The following is an 18,114-nucleotide window of genomic DNA, read 5'->3' as shown; positions in this document are numbered from 1 at the left end:
ACACCAAGGGTTCTGCTCTCTCAGACCTCATTGGCTTGCTTATTGGATGCTTCTACAAGAGCGACGGCCTGCTGGGCATTCCACGGGACATGAACACATTAACCCAACAATCTCAGATTTCACTAACATGCAAAAATGTACTGTTTCAATTTCTTGTTCATTTAATTATAAACAAGCACTTTCTCCTACCACTTTCTTCATCCTCCCCATGGTAACACGGACTTTAATGCTTCGCAGCTGCTGCTGGCATCCCTGGAGGCTTGTCAAGCCCGAGAACCCTCGCTCTGGGCTGCAGTCCACGTTGGTGTTACACGCAGTCCTTCAAAAGCCCCACCAGCCTCCGCCACCCTTACCCCTTCCCATGTGCGCCCACACCCAGGAGCCCAGCGTCAAACGACTCTTTGAAGCTGGTCTTGGACGCAGACCCTGACTCCTCCACTCACTAGCTGTGAGCAGTTTAGGCTTGTTACACAATGAGGCTAATACCCCCTACCTCACTAAGAAAACCCTTGTTCGTGCGCAGGGGGCTTAGTGAACAGCCAGCAGAGCACAGCTGTTCTTGTCATTCTTTCCTGTCTGGGCGCCCCTCCCCCCTTCCCAGGGAGCCGGTTCTATTCTCCTGTGCAGCTTTGTTCCACCTACCCCAGCGCCACCAACATAACCCCTCACTAGACCCTGCCTGTCGCACCGGACCCTGGCAGCGCCCCTCCCCCCGCCCCCCCACCCCGCCGCCCGCCAGGGCCTGCCTGGGAAGCCCATTCATTCTTTTGTCCTCTGGTCAGGGGTCCGCTGCAGCCCAGCAGGTGAGGCAGGCCTGCCCCTCCCCAGCACAGCTGCAGGCCCGGGAGCCTTTCTGGACGCACTGTGACAGCTGGCTTTTCAAACGCCATGGCCCAGTAACCTTCCTTCTAGGCTGAAGCAATTATTAGGGGATCAGGGTTCTGAAGAAGAAACTTCCTCTTACTCACTCTAGGTCTCAGTAAAGCCTAATATTGTGTTTTTGTTATGCATCACATATACATAATATACACTGATAAATACAGAACGGCATTGGAATATTACTAGTGGTTACCCTTAAGATGGGGATTTATGGGTAATTTCCAATTTTTTACACCTTATCATTTACTCAAGTTTCTATATAATATGCATTTTTGTATTGAATTCTGTAAAGAGAGAAGTTTTTTAAAACTAAAAAGCAGTTCAATCTGTTAGCTAATTTCAGCAAGAAAGAGCTCACCGTTATGACCTGTACCCCAAGTCAGCCAGCACTGCCAGCAGCCACGGCGGCACCGTGAGGCTGCACCGCCCGGCCGGCCAGAGGGCCGCCCCGAGGCCCGCCCAGCTGCAGTCACTCAGAGCAAGGTCCCTCCTCTCTGCGCTCTGCGGTGCTTCAAATGCAAAACACCCACCACAAACACTAAAGCTTCCATTCCTGTACCAACTCCAGGACTGCAGGCCAGACTCCAGAGAGCAGCTTTTGAGAAAGCCTGGCCCGGCCTGGCCGGCGGCGGCCCTGCAGCCCCTGCTGGGCCGCTGGGGCTGCCCTCCCCTTGGAGCCCCTAAGCCCTGCTGTAGCCCCGCCGGCCCGGGGACACAGTCCCTCCCGGCAGTAAGGGGGAGGCCCGAGTCAAGGTACTGCCAGTGGCACGGATCTTTTGTCTGTTCTGCGGCTCCTGTCAAAACCAGGGCTGAGACAACAGTCAGGAAGGGAGGCTAAGCCCGTTCTCCCTTCCCCAGACCATCCACCTCCCTAGAGGCTGACGCTGAGTGAGGTGTGGTCCCAAGAAAGCTATGTGCCTGGACTGTCTCACAATTCCTCTGCCCTGCGGAGGAAGGGCTTTCAAACTCTTCAGTTTCTTCGTAAGGGTGGATATAGGAAGTCATTCTCAAATGTTTTGGCATTTTTGGTGATTTCTAAGCCATTAAAATGGCAGATGGTCAGAGCAGGATTGTTACAGGAGTAACTGCTTTAGGACGTCAGTAGAGACCGATTCTATCTTACCAAACCAGTGTGTTTGTCAAACAGGAGCTGTCCCCTCCTTGCCTTAGCTCTGAGCTCAGTTCAGCAGTTTTCCTTTGCCCCAAGCTGACAGGAATCACCATGTCCAAGGTCAACACGTAGCTTCCCAAATTTTTCAGGCTTTTACATAACTGTTACCCTTTTCTTGGTACCCACAAGTTCTTTTTGGAGAGAAGAGGAAGACTTGAATACATAAATACCCGAATCTTTGCCCCATCCTTGCTCTTTCTGACCTAATATAAGAAGAACCCTACCAAAGTGTAGTGCTTCAAACTCAGAAAAACCCATCACAAATACTAAAAGATTTATTGTAGGTATTTTTGTTACACAATTATGTTACACATTATGATACAAATACATTTGAAACATCAACACAAACAGATTAATTCATTTAGGTATTTTCCTTTGCAAAAAGGTAATTATTTCTTTAGGCTTTCCATCCCTGTAATACATCTGTTCTCATCTGGACGAAACCTTCCATCGGGCAGAGCTCAGTCACAGCCCCCTGCTGCACGAATCTACACACTTGCCCTTGCCTGTTACCCCTGCCTGGAGCCGTGTGTGGAGAGCCTAGCTGAGCCTCGACCACTCAATATGCTATCGCAAAGCCAGGGCACGCCCTTGCCTTGCCTTGCCTGACAGACTTCCTCCTGCATTTGCAATTCTCAGATACCCAATAAAGAGAGGGTGGATTTCTCATCCTGTCACCTCCCTGCCTTCTTTTCCTGACAAACATCTACAGGACTCATAAAAACACACAAATTATATTGCTTGGATAAGTTTAACTCTGACTCACAGGTTTCAAATGGTCTTCGAGCAGCTTCCTGACAGAATAAATCTATTCCTTTACTTCCACACAGACTGTGTTAGGAAGCCCTGGCCATCTCTCTACATGGAACTGGACATCATCCAGGTAGTCAGCTAACCTTCCTTCTCTCCACTTCTCCCTCCCATTTCCTATGGATACAACCTTTTCTCATGGACTCTGAGCAGACATCCCTGTCTTTTGGCTTCAGCAGTCATTTCTCTACCTTTAAGGCACTCACAACTATTTTCTTTGAAATACTTTCCTTATTGTGAAAATCTTAACAGAGAAGAACAGGACATGGAACCCACAGACCAGCGTAGTGGGCCTGTTGCAGGAGCTGTTCCCTGCCCCTCAGCACAGAGGCAGCAGCAGAAGCTCCTGCCAACCATGCAAACAGTGAGGACCAGCTCTCTGCTGGGCACATGCGCAGAGCTGGTACCCGTCTGCCAAGAGCCCGGGGTTTGTGGGTGTTGTCTACTACAAACATATTAAGAGCTCGTTGGTTACAGCTAACCCTTTCTGGACCGATGCTGGGATCTGTCTATCCCTTATCTCTGAGAGACTGGTTGTAGTAATGCTTCTGTGCTCTGTGAGAAAAAAGAATTCTCTGTCTGCAATCTTCCAGGCCTTCATGTTTTCTGCACAGTATTACTGCATCCTGTCCCTGACACACAGGGGCTGAGCGGAGAGCCCCACACCACGGCCACCTGCCCAGTGCTGAAGCCTAGTCCCCCAGATGCAACCAGGGTAACTTTTGGGGCTGCCTGTAACCCCAGCCCACAGAATGGGTACAATCTCTAGCCTGCCAGACTCATGCTCTGCCACCTGGAAGGAGACTTGGGCCCAAGATGCCCCCCTGAGGACACCCCAAGGAGAGAAGGACCTGAGACATGTGGCTTGGCCCAGCTCTGGGAGCCTCGTGTGGAGCTGTACAGCATGAACAAATGCAAGCTGACCGAGCATGCGTCTCTAGATCAGGAGACTTCTGTCCTAAAGGGACTGATCTGGGATTGAACACTCTGGTGCTTACACTAGATTAGATGGAGGCAATGGTCTGGTAGCCATGATGTTCTGAGGCACAGAGAACCACCTCCTTCTCCAAACAGAAGAGTCATCACAGTTCCAAGCTTCAGATAAAGCTCCAGATCCTGCTCTTCCAGGGCATCTTCCTTCCACTCACTGATCTTCATTCAGTATCCCCATGTGTTTGTTTGTGAGGAAGTCCAGAAAGGGAATGTTGCAAATGGCCTGGTGAATATTACTCACTGTAATTTCTTTGGGGATCCTGGCCCAAAAAACAAAGGCTGTTAGGTACAATGCCCTCAAGCATCTAATAATATCTAAAGCACCATCTCCTATACAGGCCCTGACAGAAGCCAATCATGGTGAGTGACAAGCATGATTTAGGGCCACTTGGGGAGTGGGGAGGGGGCAGGTACAATCTCTCTCTCCTCTCCTATTAATTTCTTGTAACTCTGGTAAAGATGTGGCCTACCCTCTTTAGTACGCCCAATTAGGGCTCAAATCTGTATGAAATGGATCTCAAGAAGTAGGTTGAATGATTAAGAAAAAAGACGCTAAGGATTTAGAAAAAAGGAAGTAAGGTGCAGAGCAGAACAATGGGATTTCTATAACTCAGTCTGAGAAGACTGAAAGCAGAGTTAAAGCCCACAGAACTCTAGGTCCACATTTTCCTGTCTCTTGGCAAGAGGGGAGATGGAGTTATGCCAGGCTAAGTGTGATGTTAGATGTTCTTCTCAAAAGCACCCAAGTCCCTATTTAAGAAAAAGAAAATCAAAACTATGAACAGTAAAATGACAACGAACTCACAACTATTAACAAGTGGATCTCAAAAACAAAAACAAACTAAGCAAACTAGAACAGGAACAGAATCACAGAAATGGAGATCACTTGGAGGGTTATCAGGGAGGAGGGAAGGAGAGGAATAGGGGAAAAGGTGCTGGGATAAGTGTAATTGGTAGGTACAAAATAGACGGTGTGAGGGGGGAGGGGCGGGTGGGTATCAATAGTATAGGAAATGGAGGAGCCAAAGAACTTATATGCACAATCCATGGACATGAACTAAGAGGGAGGGTGCTGTTGGAGGGAAGGGAGTACTTGGTTGAGGGGGGCACAGGGGGAAAACTTAGGACAACTGTAATAGCATCATCAATAAAATATACTTAAAAAGAAAGAAAGCACCCAAGTCCCTCCATATCTCCACAATTAGCACCATGGAGGCAAGCAGGGGCTGCTGCAAGCACTCAGCCCACTCCTGGATTCCAAGCTGCACAAGCAGCACTACTGGAACTCCTTCGTCCCCCCTCCCCCCCCTTTTTTTTTTAAAGATTTTATTTATTTTCAGAGAGGGGAAGGTAGGTAGGAAGAGAGGGAGAAAAACAACGATGTAAGAGAGAAACATCCATCAGCTGCCTCTTGTAAGCACCCTGACTGGGGACCAAACCCACAACCCACGCAGGTTTCCTGATGGGGAATCGAACTGGTGACCTTTTGGTTTGCAGGATGACACCCAAGCACCTGAGCCACACTGGTCCTTTTTGTTAAAGACCTCTTCTACCTTGCTTGATGTATTATATTCCTGTGAAGTCTGATCGAATATTCTTTTGACTTAGGTCTCTTTACGTCTGCAGGCACTGTTACAGTTTTATAAACTTATGACAGCCTTCATGCACAATGGGATAAAATGTCTGTTTCCTGTGAAAGGAATGCCAGGATGTGGAACAAAGGCCTGCCCGTCTACCATTCTTTCGGGGTCCAGGAAAAGGACAAAATTCAGTGTTCCAATCAATGATAATTAGATTGGAAACTGGCCTGTACGGCCAGTGATATCTAAGGTTTTATCATGTATTTGCTGGGAAAGCCAGGTACAATCACCTTATCAAGCCAGGTTTCCCAATTTCTAAAAAGGGACTATGAGTTTTGCAATGAAAAGCAAATCAGGTAATATATACGATGCCTGGCCCCAACGTCTGACACATAATGGGCACTGTTATTATCTTCAGTTGCGAAGAGCTGGTAGTTTGTTCGACCCTGTGACATAACAGAGCCCTGCTGAACAGGGTCTATGGAGCCGTGACCGGGAAGACACAGACCTCTGGGCAAAGCTGAGCTTTCACAACCAAGCAGTTCTCTCAAAATAACCAAGTCAACCTTGAGTCTGCTGGCTCTGAGTATGTTCCAAGCATGGACACCCCCATCTCCTACTGGACTGACTTAAGTGTAAAACATCTTGGTGAGCAACTAAACTGTCAGGGATAGTCTGTAAGCCTGATATCACTGACCAGAGCAATAAAAGTACCTGTTGTGGGATGCTGTCTGGTATCCAACCGCCAAAGCTTGTCTCAGGATGTCACTCACCAGCTGCTCTGTAGCCTACAACAGAACATGCGGTTACTCTCAAAAATGGCCATCTGCTCGCAGGCAAGAGGGCACAGATCGGACCCCTTCCCATCTCCTACACCTTGGAAACAAGCGCATCTGAGGATCAAAAGTCTTTAAGGAAAAATGAAAGGTTCGAATAACAGACCATGAACAATGACAGAAGCCATGACTCTGAGAAGCTGGATGAGGCTGATTAATGAAAATTATTAATCAGATGGGGTTTTAAAAATTTTTTAAAAATATTTTTGATTTGAGAGAGAGACAGACATCGATTTATTATTCCACTTATTTATGTATCAGTGGTTGTTTCTTATGTGTGTCCTGACCGGGGTGTGAACTTGTAACCACCGCGTACTGGGACAATGCTAATCAGATGTTGTTTTTAAGGAAAACAAGGGAGGGTTATTTGTGAGGCATTTCTGCTGCAGGAGGGGACACACCAGGAAAGGAGCCAACTCAACTCATGCTGAGCGAGAAAACTGGCTTCGTCATCCCCTTGCCCAAGGGTGGGACAGTGGCGGCTATTTCTCCACTGCTGTTGTGCCAGGTGCAGAAAACCCAAGGCTCTGCCTTGTCCCCTCCTGAAGCAATGAGAGAGCCAATGTCACCACCCCATACTACGTTAAAAGCCCTTGAAATAACACTAAAAATATCGTTAGAGTGATATCAGCAAAGAAACTCTTACTGGAGATGTTTTAACACTTAGAAGAACCATACTTTAGTTCATTTAAAAATCAGAAGAAAAAAAAAGAGAAAAACTTAAGCCTGAATAAGGTGAGAAATCTTAAAACTTGTCATGTCTGTTCTATTTCTGTCCCTGTCCTTTACTCAAAACAGCCTGGCATCCAGACTGTCCTGCCTGGCTGTCCCCTCTGCTGCCAGCAGGCACCCACCTTTAAAATCATGTCCTCTACCACGGACACATACACGTTCTTGTGAAGCGCCACGGGCTGCAGGGTGATCCCAATCTGGAAAAGCAGGAGGAAGAATTTGTTCCTGTTTCTACATTAAAACCACCCCTCTAACAGGCACCCTTCTCTGATCTCCAAAGAAATATCTGGTTGGAATAAGATATCCCATTTCTCCATGTTTCTGAGTGGTTAAAAATGTTACTATGATCCTGCATTTACCCCCAAATCCCCTTCATGGAGAACATGATCAGGACTTGCTATGAATTCTGATAGAACGGTCAACACAATGGAAAGCCTTGAATCAGACTAAGGCCCTATTTGCAAAGGTGATGAAGATATACTTGGAAACTGCGTCCTGCCCCATTTTTCATTTCCTCCTGTAAGCGAAAACAAACACTTCCTTCCACGTTGGGTCCTAAGTGAACTAGGTAGGTGGCAGATGCTGAACAGCTGCTGAGTTCCATTGAAGGGGGAATAACCACTTCTCCTGGGTACCGTGAGGTCCATCCACACCACAGACAGGGTGCTTGGGAGCTGTGAAAATGCGAGGCAAAGCCTACCCTTTGAAGTGTAACTTGGGAATACCATGACCCGCCTCAGGAGGGAAAGGTGTTTCTACTGAGGCACATGGAAAAAAGGAGATGAAAAATAAAAAAATGATTTAGCTGCCTTTGCTTCAATCCCATGTTCAACAAGCAACCTTCTCACATGTAATTAATTTCTTGCCCAAGGGCCCTGGTGTGGGAATCAGACCCCGAGTTTATGAGGCAGAAACGAATCATACATTCAGTTCCCCAGAGAAGCCCCGCTGCTGGTTTACAAGGCGGAGTATCAGAGCGCCCCGCGCCAGCCTGTGGTCCAGCAACACCGCAGGTCGCAGCCCCTACCTTCTGTGTGATGTCACCAATAAATTCTGACCCCGGTGTTGGTGGCAGGTAGGATTTCGCTTCTTCCTGCTTCTCCTCCTGTTCCTTTTTAATGTTTATCTGCAGCGGCTCTGAGAGGTTGAGGATGTCCACCTCCTCTTCGTTCTCCGGCTCTTTCTTCTGAAACTGCTGGAGGTCCTCCAGCTTCCGGCAGAGGTTGTCAGCGGAGGAAAATGATGACAGGCACTCTAAATGAGAGGTAATGAGTCTTGTGACAGCTGTAGTGACAAAAGAAAAGGACTTTCCATCTCTGTAAGACCAATGATGAGACCCAGAGAACAGGAGTGAGTATCAAGGGAACTGACCTTCTTTCCAGTTCTAAAATTCTACAGATCTATAACTATGAGAAGCAGGGACAGGCATCTTGTATGTGATGTAACTGCAATCTGAGGCAAAACAGGCAGGTCATAATTCTGACTTACGCCACCCCAAACTAGGCCAACTCCCCACCCCTCAAATATTACTGATTTTTTTTTCGTATTTTAAATCTGGAAAATTTAGAAATGCATGGTGAAGAAAATGAAAATCACCCATATTCTCACTGCTCAGAGATAACTGTTAACGTTTTAGTGAACACCTTGAATCCAGTCTTTAATAAGTCGATTTATACAAAATCTAACAAAGAATATTAGAACTTTAAGGCCAGCAGGGGCTCCAGACACTTTCTAGTGCATCCCCTTCACTTTATGGATGAGTAAGTGAGGTCCAGATCAGCTACAGAGTGCACCCAGCAGGGTGGGGGCAGAGCGGCCAGCTCTCGGCTTCTTCTGTTTTACTGACTGGGTGCTCAGAAATGAATCAATCATAATAAGAGAGCCCAGTGTATGCGAAGCATCATGCTTTATGTTTACTACCGATGAAGCATAGAAGTAATCAACATGGTTTGTCTCTGCTGCCCAAAGAGCTTAGGTATGAAAATAGGACAGCCCCTCAGGTTCTGATTTAAGTGCTGCTGGAGATCAGAGAAAGGAGAGGCCATCCAGCATCAGTGCTCTGAGGAAAGCTTCATGGAGAAAACAGGACTTGGGCCAAGTCTTAAAGGACCTCCTACACCCTCTCTGTGCTCCAGGTTCTCTCAAGGCTGGGAGGTGGAACTTCTCTTTTTCTATAGAAATGGGATTTGGAGGAGAAAACAACCCTTCTTCTTCTTTAAGGTGAAACTCAAAATATTCTCCCCATATATCTTTTATTCCCTGCTCCGCACTCCATCACATACAGTTGCTTGTGTCTGTATCATAAAACTCATTTCATCTGTAACATTATCAGTTTTTTATGTGTGTGTCTCCAGCAGCGGGTAGTGCACTTCCTAGATAGGACTGGAGATAGAGTAACAGATAAGACAGTGTCCCCAGATTCAATGAGATTGGACAGACTTGCTTGTGAGGGGTAATAAAGTCACAAAGCAAGGAGAAGTCACTACTACCTGGAGCAAAGGAGGTGGATTAGCAGTCTTCCAGGGGAAAATGGTGCTGAGGTGGGGTCTCCTAAACAAACGGTATGTGCCTGTTGTACCGGGCCAGTATGGTCCTGGCTGGGGCACAGCACTTGGGACACCTGGGTACAAGTGGTTCTGTAGGGACTGGATTAGTGGGAGGCACAGGGAGGGACACGCGGTCAGCGGTGAGCAAAGGCTCCCGTCTCCACGGTAACTCCTAGAGTCCTACGTAAACTGCTGGGGTGGGAGTGGTCCAGATTCATCGAGGCTGAAGAGAGGACAGAGCGTGCCATGCAAACCCCCTCGGGTTGCTTGTGATGCTCCGTGAGGTCCCCTGAAGGCTTACCCGGCTCGCTGTCGATCTGGGTCAGCACATCCTCGATAGAGTCCCCGTCACATCGCAGGCTCTCGGGATCAGGCGGGGTGTAGCCATGGCAGCGACACCAGTGAGCAATGTGCTTGGTTTTAAGGGGCGTCAGGTGGTGAAATCTTGGATTCTTCTCCAGTATCTCTTGTAAGACTTTTCGCATTGTCATTGCTCTTTGCCACTTAAAAAGAATTTTTGAGCCATAACCAAATTCTTCAACTTAGCAATGTGTTCAAACAAATCGCCTAATCAAAAATCACCCAGCTATCTTAGAATCATTTTTATCTGAGGAAAACAAGCCTAACTTTGTTACTCCTCAATTGTACAAAAAGGAAAAGAACTTTACCTAATGCTTATAAAATAAAATGGATCTCCTAGGTTTGGCCTATAAGGATTTTCACCTGGTCTCATCCTGCGATCTCCCACTTTCTCTCTCTTCCCCACCTTCCCCACCTTCCCCAAACCCACCTCACTGACTTTCTTCTAGCTCCCAAGCAAGCCTTTGTACACGCTATTTCCTCACCATCCCTGTCTGGCATAGTAGCTGCCACACTGTAGGTACTCAAAACAGTTGATTTAATTTTAACATACTGAAATTCATTTAAAAATTTGTAAAAATGTTTACCAATGCAAGAAAAGAAAGGCCTTTTTTCAAAGGCTAGTGACAATTCTTTGAACAAGCTCTTTAGCCGAGGAAAAGTCCTATCAAATATTTAACCAAGTATGCTTCACATTTTGTCCTCGTTGCACATGACAAGGTTTACGGAAGCTGCCAGAACGCACATCTGCGTTGGTTCTTTCTCCCACAGGCCCCCGGCGGCTGCCCCGCTGGCAGCTGGGCAGACGGGTTAGTTACCTCAGCAGCTCTCCTCTTTCCAATGTTCCAGCCATAGTACTGCTCCAGAGACTTCGCCGAAAAACAGCTGGCATCTTCACCTGGAAGGCACATACGCAGCAAACTCTGAATCAAGTTATGATTTAATTCAAATCTTATTTGCTGAAGCATGTCTGAAAATTTCTTTAGCCTTCTTTATTGAAGTTCCTTACTGGGCAAGTCCAGATGCTTTTTCTTAAAAGAGAAGGCATCTCATTCATGTGCACTCCAAACACCACCCCTCCCTTGGGACATGGGCTCCTTTGGCAGAGAAAGGTCATCTCCCGGCATGAAGCTGTCGGAGTGAGTGAAGCAAGTGGAGATGGCGCTCTTCTAGGAGCCGCACGGCCTGGGGCCCAGCTCTGGCCTTCCCTTAACTAAGTGGCCCTGGGGAATGCGGCATCCACCTCTCGGGGCTTTGGTTGTCTCATGTGTAGAATGGGACTGTTGGGGAAGATGGTTTCTGAACTGCCTTCCAGCTCTAATACCCTGTATTAGTATCTAAATTTTTAAAAGAGATTTTTAAATGTTTTTTCTGCTGGGCTGGGAAAATGTTACTGAAAGTTTACTTCGAACTACCTCAAAATGCCCCTTGAAGTTTAACCAAGAAAAAAAGATAATGTCTTTGTTACTACTGTTGGAATAAAATAAGCAGGGTAGTCGGTACCTGGCCTACCACTTTCACATTCACATGAATGTAATATAATATGATAATGTGCTTCATCCCTTCCCTCTCAATGTTCACAGTGCTCTTGCCCAAGAGCACACACCTAAGGATCCACAGGCTGTCGGTCCCCTCAGTGGGTGCTGTTCGTTCTGTTAGAACAACTGTGCTGAGAAGCACATTATCCACGGGCAGTCACAGAGCTACCAGTGGCAGAGACAGAGCAGACTTAACTGCGGGAAGTTGTGACGGCGATGCGTTTCTGCAACATGGGCGGCAGTAAGTGCCAGAGGAGGTCTGACTGCTTTGGAGTCAGACAGAACTGGGTCTGTACCCTGCCTCATGGCCCACAGCTAGTGATCTTCAACACTTACGGTAAGTGTCATCGTAAGTGTTACGGTAAGTTACTTAACTTCACTTACCATCCCTGATTTCCTCACCTATAAAACAGATGACATCACTCATCCCACAAGAGATTAAGTAAGACAGTAAATGTAATCATCCTGCAGAGTTTAGCATATTGAAGCCAACTGTTAATTTCTTTCCTTATTAATAAGCATTAAAAACCAATGCAGTTTTAATTATATACACAACAGATCAATGATTTACCTACCAAAAAATGGGAAAAATTCCTTCTGCAGATCAAACACTAAAGACAGTTAAAAGACTAACTGATTGGCCAATATATTGTGAATTCTAAAACCCTGCAAATGACCTATAAGTACACCTAAAACCTCCTAACGTAACTACCGTATCAATATTAATTAACAACACATGATTTAAGTTGACTCAATATCCCAAGTAGTTCACAGCTTTAAAAAAAATGCATCTATATATTTAGTCTAATTGTCTTACTTTTTGCAGTGATTAATGGGATCTTCTTTACTACTGCTGTTAAGAGTTGCTGGATAGTCTCTAGATGGTCTATCCTGAGGACAATAAAAGAAAAGAAAATTCAGGTTGTAAATACACGTACAGTTTCTAGCCATATATACATGTACATTCATGTAACTGCTCCTCCTTTCTAAGGGAATTAAACCTTAAACTAATTATGCTGGCAGGTCTTTCCTTCCATAGATAGCCTTCCTTATAAAAGAAGATCATTCTATGCTTGGAAAGAAAACATCAAGACTAAATAAACAGATGAGACCCCAGAAATGGCAAATTATGCAAATATCAAACATTTTACTTATGTCTGTAAATAGGAACATAAGCTTTTTACACTGATTGCCACTACAGCAGAAAACTATGTAAGTGGCATTGTTACAGTTCACACTGTCACCTATCACGTGAAAGTGGCTAAACTTCTATTGTTCCTAGCAGTTTGAGATACATTGAAATATGTGGTCAGAGGTAGGTTCCTAATCTAAAATTGGAAAATTTTGTAAAGTATTTTTAAAAGCAGCAATGAAAGTGTATGGCCCACGAAAAGGCAGCTGTTTAGGCAGGTATGTGGGTACTTGGGACACCAAATGCGTACACACCTGAGTAATTACATCATGAGCAAAGTAAGCACATGCTGGCAAGCTCACTGGAGGGAGATCTGTAATTCCACCTGAGGCTTCTGAAGCAACAAGTGCTGCCTCCAGGTCACATTAATGTGTAAAGTGAAGACTCTGAGCTGTGTATTAAGTGGTGTTCCTTGTTTACTGCACACAGACAGGTTTCCAACCTCTAGTGTTAAAAGACTTAACATTATACACACACAACTCTACACACACTTAACTGTCACAGGCATCGTTTTTTAAAAGTTTCAGAAAAACCCCTGAAGTACAACTTCCTTAGAAAGGACTAAAATAATTACTTAATAACATAGTTTCCCAGCTCAGAACTTTCTTCTGTTTTCACTGCTGTCTGACTCTCCTGAGGGAGGCAGCCTGGTCCAGGAGTTTCTGGTTCAGTCTTCACTACAAGGGAAGAGCAACAAAGAGAGAGCTGTGAGGGTTTAATGATGGAAGGACACGTGCAGGCAGAAACAAAAGCCCTTCCATGGAAACCCAGTGAGGAAACGGCCACACCAGCTGGTGTGGGGACAGAGCCGGGAGACCGAGATAGTGCCTATCATCACAGGGCCAGCAGACAAGGGAGGAACTGTTAGCTTGGGTCTCGTGGGTCCTCGTCTCTACTGTCACCTTAATCTGGCATGCCCTGGACCTCTCCACAGCTAAAAATGCTTCACTCTTTTAAAGTCCAGGTTAGAATCCATGTTCCATACAAAATCCTATCACCTTCTACACCCCACCAACTCTGATCAGACATCCTAGATTGCAATATTCCAGCATATACTTTCCAGATCACTTATCCTGCATTTATCAATGCTTACTGTCTACTTCAACTCTTCAACGTGATTTTAAGTTCCTGGAGGGCAGAAAAATTGCTACATCTCTACATTCCCCTCAATGTCAAGTATACTATATAAATGGTATGCATTTTTCAGGTGGCTGATTCACAGATGCTGAAAATTCAAAGGACTCATTACAGTAATGTCTTGTATAAAACCTGTGGGCAAATACATCGTGAGAACTACATACCTTTTGTAACAGGTGCTGGCGCAGAGGTGGAGACAACTGGAGCTGGGGTAGCTACAGGCAGAATGGTAGGTGATTTGTTGGCAGAAAATGACTGGACCACTAAAAGGCACGTGCACATACACACACACACAAAAGGGAAGGATATGAGAAATATAGAAATTATTTTAATGAGGATGATCTAACTCCCAGGTGAAAGCCCCATTTTAGACTAACAGCACAAAAACAAGCAGAGTACTGAAGAAATGGTAAGGTCCTTTTTAACAGTAATTTTTGACAAGGTGGACTGTTTACCATTAGTACTAGGGCAACTAATTCATTATCTATCAACTGTCAAAACAGGGGCTTGTCCCTAAACTAAGAAAATAAAAATCTAATTAACTGAATTCTCATAAATGCTTTAAATATGTCCCCTCTATTCAACTTTAGAAATGGGCAGCTAGTAGAAGCCAATGAGTCATCTGCGTTTTCCTGCCAGTCCTATAGTTGGTGCTCCCAAGTTTTAGTGCCCAGGAACACTGTGATAGCCAAAGGGTGAAGAGGGGAGTAGTCACCAAATAACAGTATATGGACCTCCCCTGAGACAACAACAGCATGACCAGCCCATGGCGAAGGGCTTACCTTTATTCACAGGCATCAGTATAGTCTGCACACCTCCAGATGTATTTACACTGAGTGGTTTGAGCTGGCTGGGGATCGTCAGGACAGCCTGCTGGGGATTGGATTGACTGGAGTGAATCTTTAACAATCCTAAAATAAGTTGGAAGATAGGGCCAAGCTGAAGATCAGATGCGTCCTTGAAGTTCCTGCCCTCTTTAGCATTTATATTTTCTCACAAGAGGACGTTCTTAGGATATTTACCCTTTCAATAAACAAAGAGCTGGAAGCATGAGGCAATGGATGTGGGATATTTCACAACGAAAACAATGGTGTGATAATTTATTTTTACCTCACAATCACAAATATAGAAGTTTTTGGAAAAGCAGAACTAAGAGAAAAGAGAAAAAGTCACCTGAAGTTCTACTGCAGAGACAACCAGTATTGAACATGTTGAGATAATTCTTTTCCATGTTTGTTTCCTATGACAATTTGTTTTGTATACAGCCATAACATGTACAAACTTAAATGTAAAATTCTGTATCTTGATTTGGGTAATTACCATTTTCCTACTTAAAAACCTACTCTGACTCCTTATTGCCCAGGGATTGTTTCCAAAATTAGTGTCAAAGCATTCAGAGGTCATTTTAATCTGCTTTCAATTTATCTGCCTCTCCTTCACGCCATCCCTATGTATCTAATACTTCAATCTGTCTATTCACTATACTTTCTAATTTCCTATCTCTGTGCAGCTTCTATTTTTCAAACATCAGATATTCTCAACTTACTGTTTTAGAAAGGGTCATCCTCTCCCACTTGTCTTTTTTTTAATTTTTATTTTTAAAAAGATTTTTATTTATTTTTTAGATAGAGGGAAAGGGAGGGAGAAAGAGTGGGAGAGAAACATTGATCAGTTGCCTCTTGTATGCCCCTAATGCGGGACCTGGCTTGCAACCCAAGTATGTGCGTAGACTGGGAATCAAAGCTACCACCTTTCAGTTTGCAGACCAGTACTCAAAAGTAAGCAAGCAAGCAAGCAAATAAACAAAATAAAGAAAAGGAAAGAAAAAAAAAAGACAAAGGGCTTTATTGTGAGAGAGCATATAAGAAACAACACAAATCAGTGGCTAAAGATACTTTAAGGCACTGGAAAGCAGTTCCTTTAAGGAATGGAATCTTAAATACTTTCTAGAACAAAGCCTTAAACAAACAGTTTTTCTCTTTGCAATAGATTAATGTTAAATCAGTCATTATAAGTATTTACTGAGACATGCCCCTAGAGAGTGATACAATGACTTGATGTTTCATATTTTTATAATTCTTATTTTTATTAAAATATTACATACTTATCATTTGAGCAGTAAAAAGTACTAAAAGGCTTATTACTAAAAATAGCTCTCCTTTGTTCCACTTCCCTAGCCTCATCTAGTTTCTCAGTAGCATCCACTTTTAACCCTTTTGGTCCTGTCTTTTAATTTTTATCTCAGAATTTTTAAAAAGAATGTGTATATTGTAGGCCTCGATTCATTTCGATGTAACATTTTGACACTACATACTAACTTACTATTAGGATAGAGAAGCATTCTAAGGCACTTACACCTTTTCTTTCCTAATACTCCAATATTGTTCTTTATTGATGTAAAGAATACAATACTATGATTCCATTTTATTTTCTGGGCTTAATAATTTCCTCCTTTTCATCTGCTTAGTTCTCTTTTAACATCTTACTAAGTCTTCCCACCTCTTTCAGGAACGCTGTAAACCACCTCTTAATAGAATTCTCCATCCAGTCAAATCTCCTAAATAATTTATAGTTCCTGCTTTTTAAAGAGATACCCTTTCTGGAGCTCTCTGACCTGCTCCAATTTGGGCTGTTGCTTTCTAGGCCTGCACCAAAGGTCTCATCCTGGGGACATCCTCCACTGTCACCCTGGGAGTCCCCTCTGCCTTCCTTCTATGTTGGTTTGTAAGTCCTCATTTCGGTAAATGTGAATTTTAGTAATGTCTTGAGACATGGTGCATAGGAAATAGATGTGCAACTTTGCCCATCAGAAAATATGTTGATCCTCACATTGAGTAATGGTCTGGCTGACTACAGAATTCTACACTGAAAGTAATTTCCCCCTAGAATTTTGAAAAGCTGTATTCTCGCTTCCAGCATCATTACTGAAAAGACCAATGAATGTAATTTCTGAACTTTTCTTTGTATCTCTGACAGCTTTTAAGATCTTCTCTTTGTCCCTGGTGGTGTGATTTCATGAACAAATTGTGCCTCCATGTGAGCCATCTTTCATTCATTGTGCTGGACACTGTGACATTTGAACCTGGAAGTTCATGCCCTTCAATTATGGGATAAATTGTCTCATTTCTTGGATCATTTCCTTCCCACTATTTTCTGTTTTCTTTCTGGAACTCCTTTTTGTCTGATGTTGCCAGGACTCCCTGATACATCATCGAATTTTCTTAGTGTCTACTTCTTGGTCCGTTCCCTGCTTCCACTTTGTGCCCCATAGGTTAGTCTAAAGACTGCAGCCAGTGATCCTGTTAAAAGGTAAGGCAGATCATGTTACTTTTCAGCTTAAAGCGCTCCAGTGGCTTTCCTTGGAGCAAAGTCAAAGTTCTTAGAATGCCCTACAGAGGCCCCAGGTGATTTGGCCCCAATCACTCGGACTGCATCTCCTAGAGCTCTTCCCCTTGCTCACTCTGCTCCAGTCACAGGGGTGACTGACCTTGCTCAAACTCGTTTATAATGCACGCAAACATTTAATTAAGAAATTATTGGTCAGTTCGAAATACTTTGCTTCTTTTATAAAAATACTTTCAGAAAGTATCATCGTAGCATCTTACAAAACTAGAACTGAATTCATGTACTGCATGTTAAAAAATCAGAAAAGAGGAGGGCATTCATTTCTTATAATAGTAATTCCTTTTATTTCTTCTCTAGTCTTGACACAGTTCCTCCAAACATTCAGTTAGTGAGAAAGGTACTCCCTACGCTACATAGAACTTGATCAATTTTAACTTGGGAGTGGAAGTCAGTAATGGAAAAAACAGACTGGCCTTTATTTTTTGGTCTCTGACTACCCCAAAGCAAATGAGACACAGGGGCTTAATTTTGAGTCCTGTATGGAATGTAGTGATGATAATAACAATAGCCTCACAATCTTTTACCCAAAGGTACTAAGGTATGTATGTATTTGTGTATGTTTGTGTGGAGATAAATATGTATCTCAGTGATATTCAGTTTTTTCTTTTTATCAGTACCACCTGGTACACTGTTATGATTCTACAGTAAGACATTAATCTGTTCCATTCTTATAAAAATGAAGAGTGTTCACAAACTTTTGTAACAGTTTGACAATGTTGTGACATTTTTATTGTATTTTATAAAAGTATCTGTCTGGCCCTGACTGGTGTGGCTCAGTGGGTTGGATGTGTCCTGCAAAAACAAAAGGTCACCGTTCAATTTCTGATCAGGGCACCACGATTGGGTTGCACGTCAGGTCCCTAGTTGGGGGCATGGGAGAAGCAAATGATTGTTGTTTTGCTTATATATCAGTAGTTTCTCTCCCTCTCCTTCTC

General features: G+C 44.1%; 1 protein-coding gene across 1 annotated transcript in view; it reads right to left on the bottom strand.

The window, feature by feature from the left end:
• Positions 1–2,053: 2,053 nt before the first annotated feature.
• Positions 2,054–18,114, bottom strand: part of YEATS2 (YEATS domain containing 2) — an 84,281-nt gene continuing 68,220 nt past the window's right edge. Inside the window, exons 23-32 of the mRNA XM_054581189.1 lie at positions 14,557–14,685; positions 13,939–14,037; positions 13,212–13,314; positions 12,263–12,336; positions 10,726–10,805; positions 9,849–10,050; positions 8,029–8,255; positions 7,124–7,198; positions 6,148–6,221; positions 2,054–4,113 (exon numbers count right to left, since the gene is read on the bottom strand). Coding sequence (XP_054437164.1) covers positions 4,005–4,113; positions 6,148–6,221; positions 7,124–7,198; positions 8,029–8,255; positions 9,849–10,050; positions 10,726–10,805; positions 12,263–12,336; positions 13,212–13,314; positions 13,939–14,037; positions 14,557–14,685 — 1,172 coding nt within the window. The 3' untranslated portion in view covers positions 2,054–4,004. The remainder of the gene's footprint in view (positions 4,114–6,147; positions 6,222–7,123; positions 7,199–8,028; positions 8,256–9,848; positions 10,051–10,725; positions 10,806–12,262; positions 12,337–13,211; positions 13,315–13,938; positions 14,038–14,556; positions 14,686–18,114) is intronic.

Source organism: Pteronotus mesoamericanus, unplaced genomic scaffold, assembly GCF_021234165.1.
Source record: "Pteronotus mesoamericanus isolate MK-2021 breed Mesoamerican mustached bat unplaced genomic scaffold, CSHL_Meso_final contig_116, whole genome shotgun sequence".
Classification (NCBI taxonomy): domain Eukaryota; kingdom Metazoa; phylum Chordata; class Mammalia; order Chiroptera; family Mormoopidae; genus Pteronotus; species Pteronotus mesoamericanus.
This window is presented reverse-complemented; position numbering and strand designations above follow the sequence as displayed.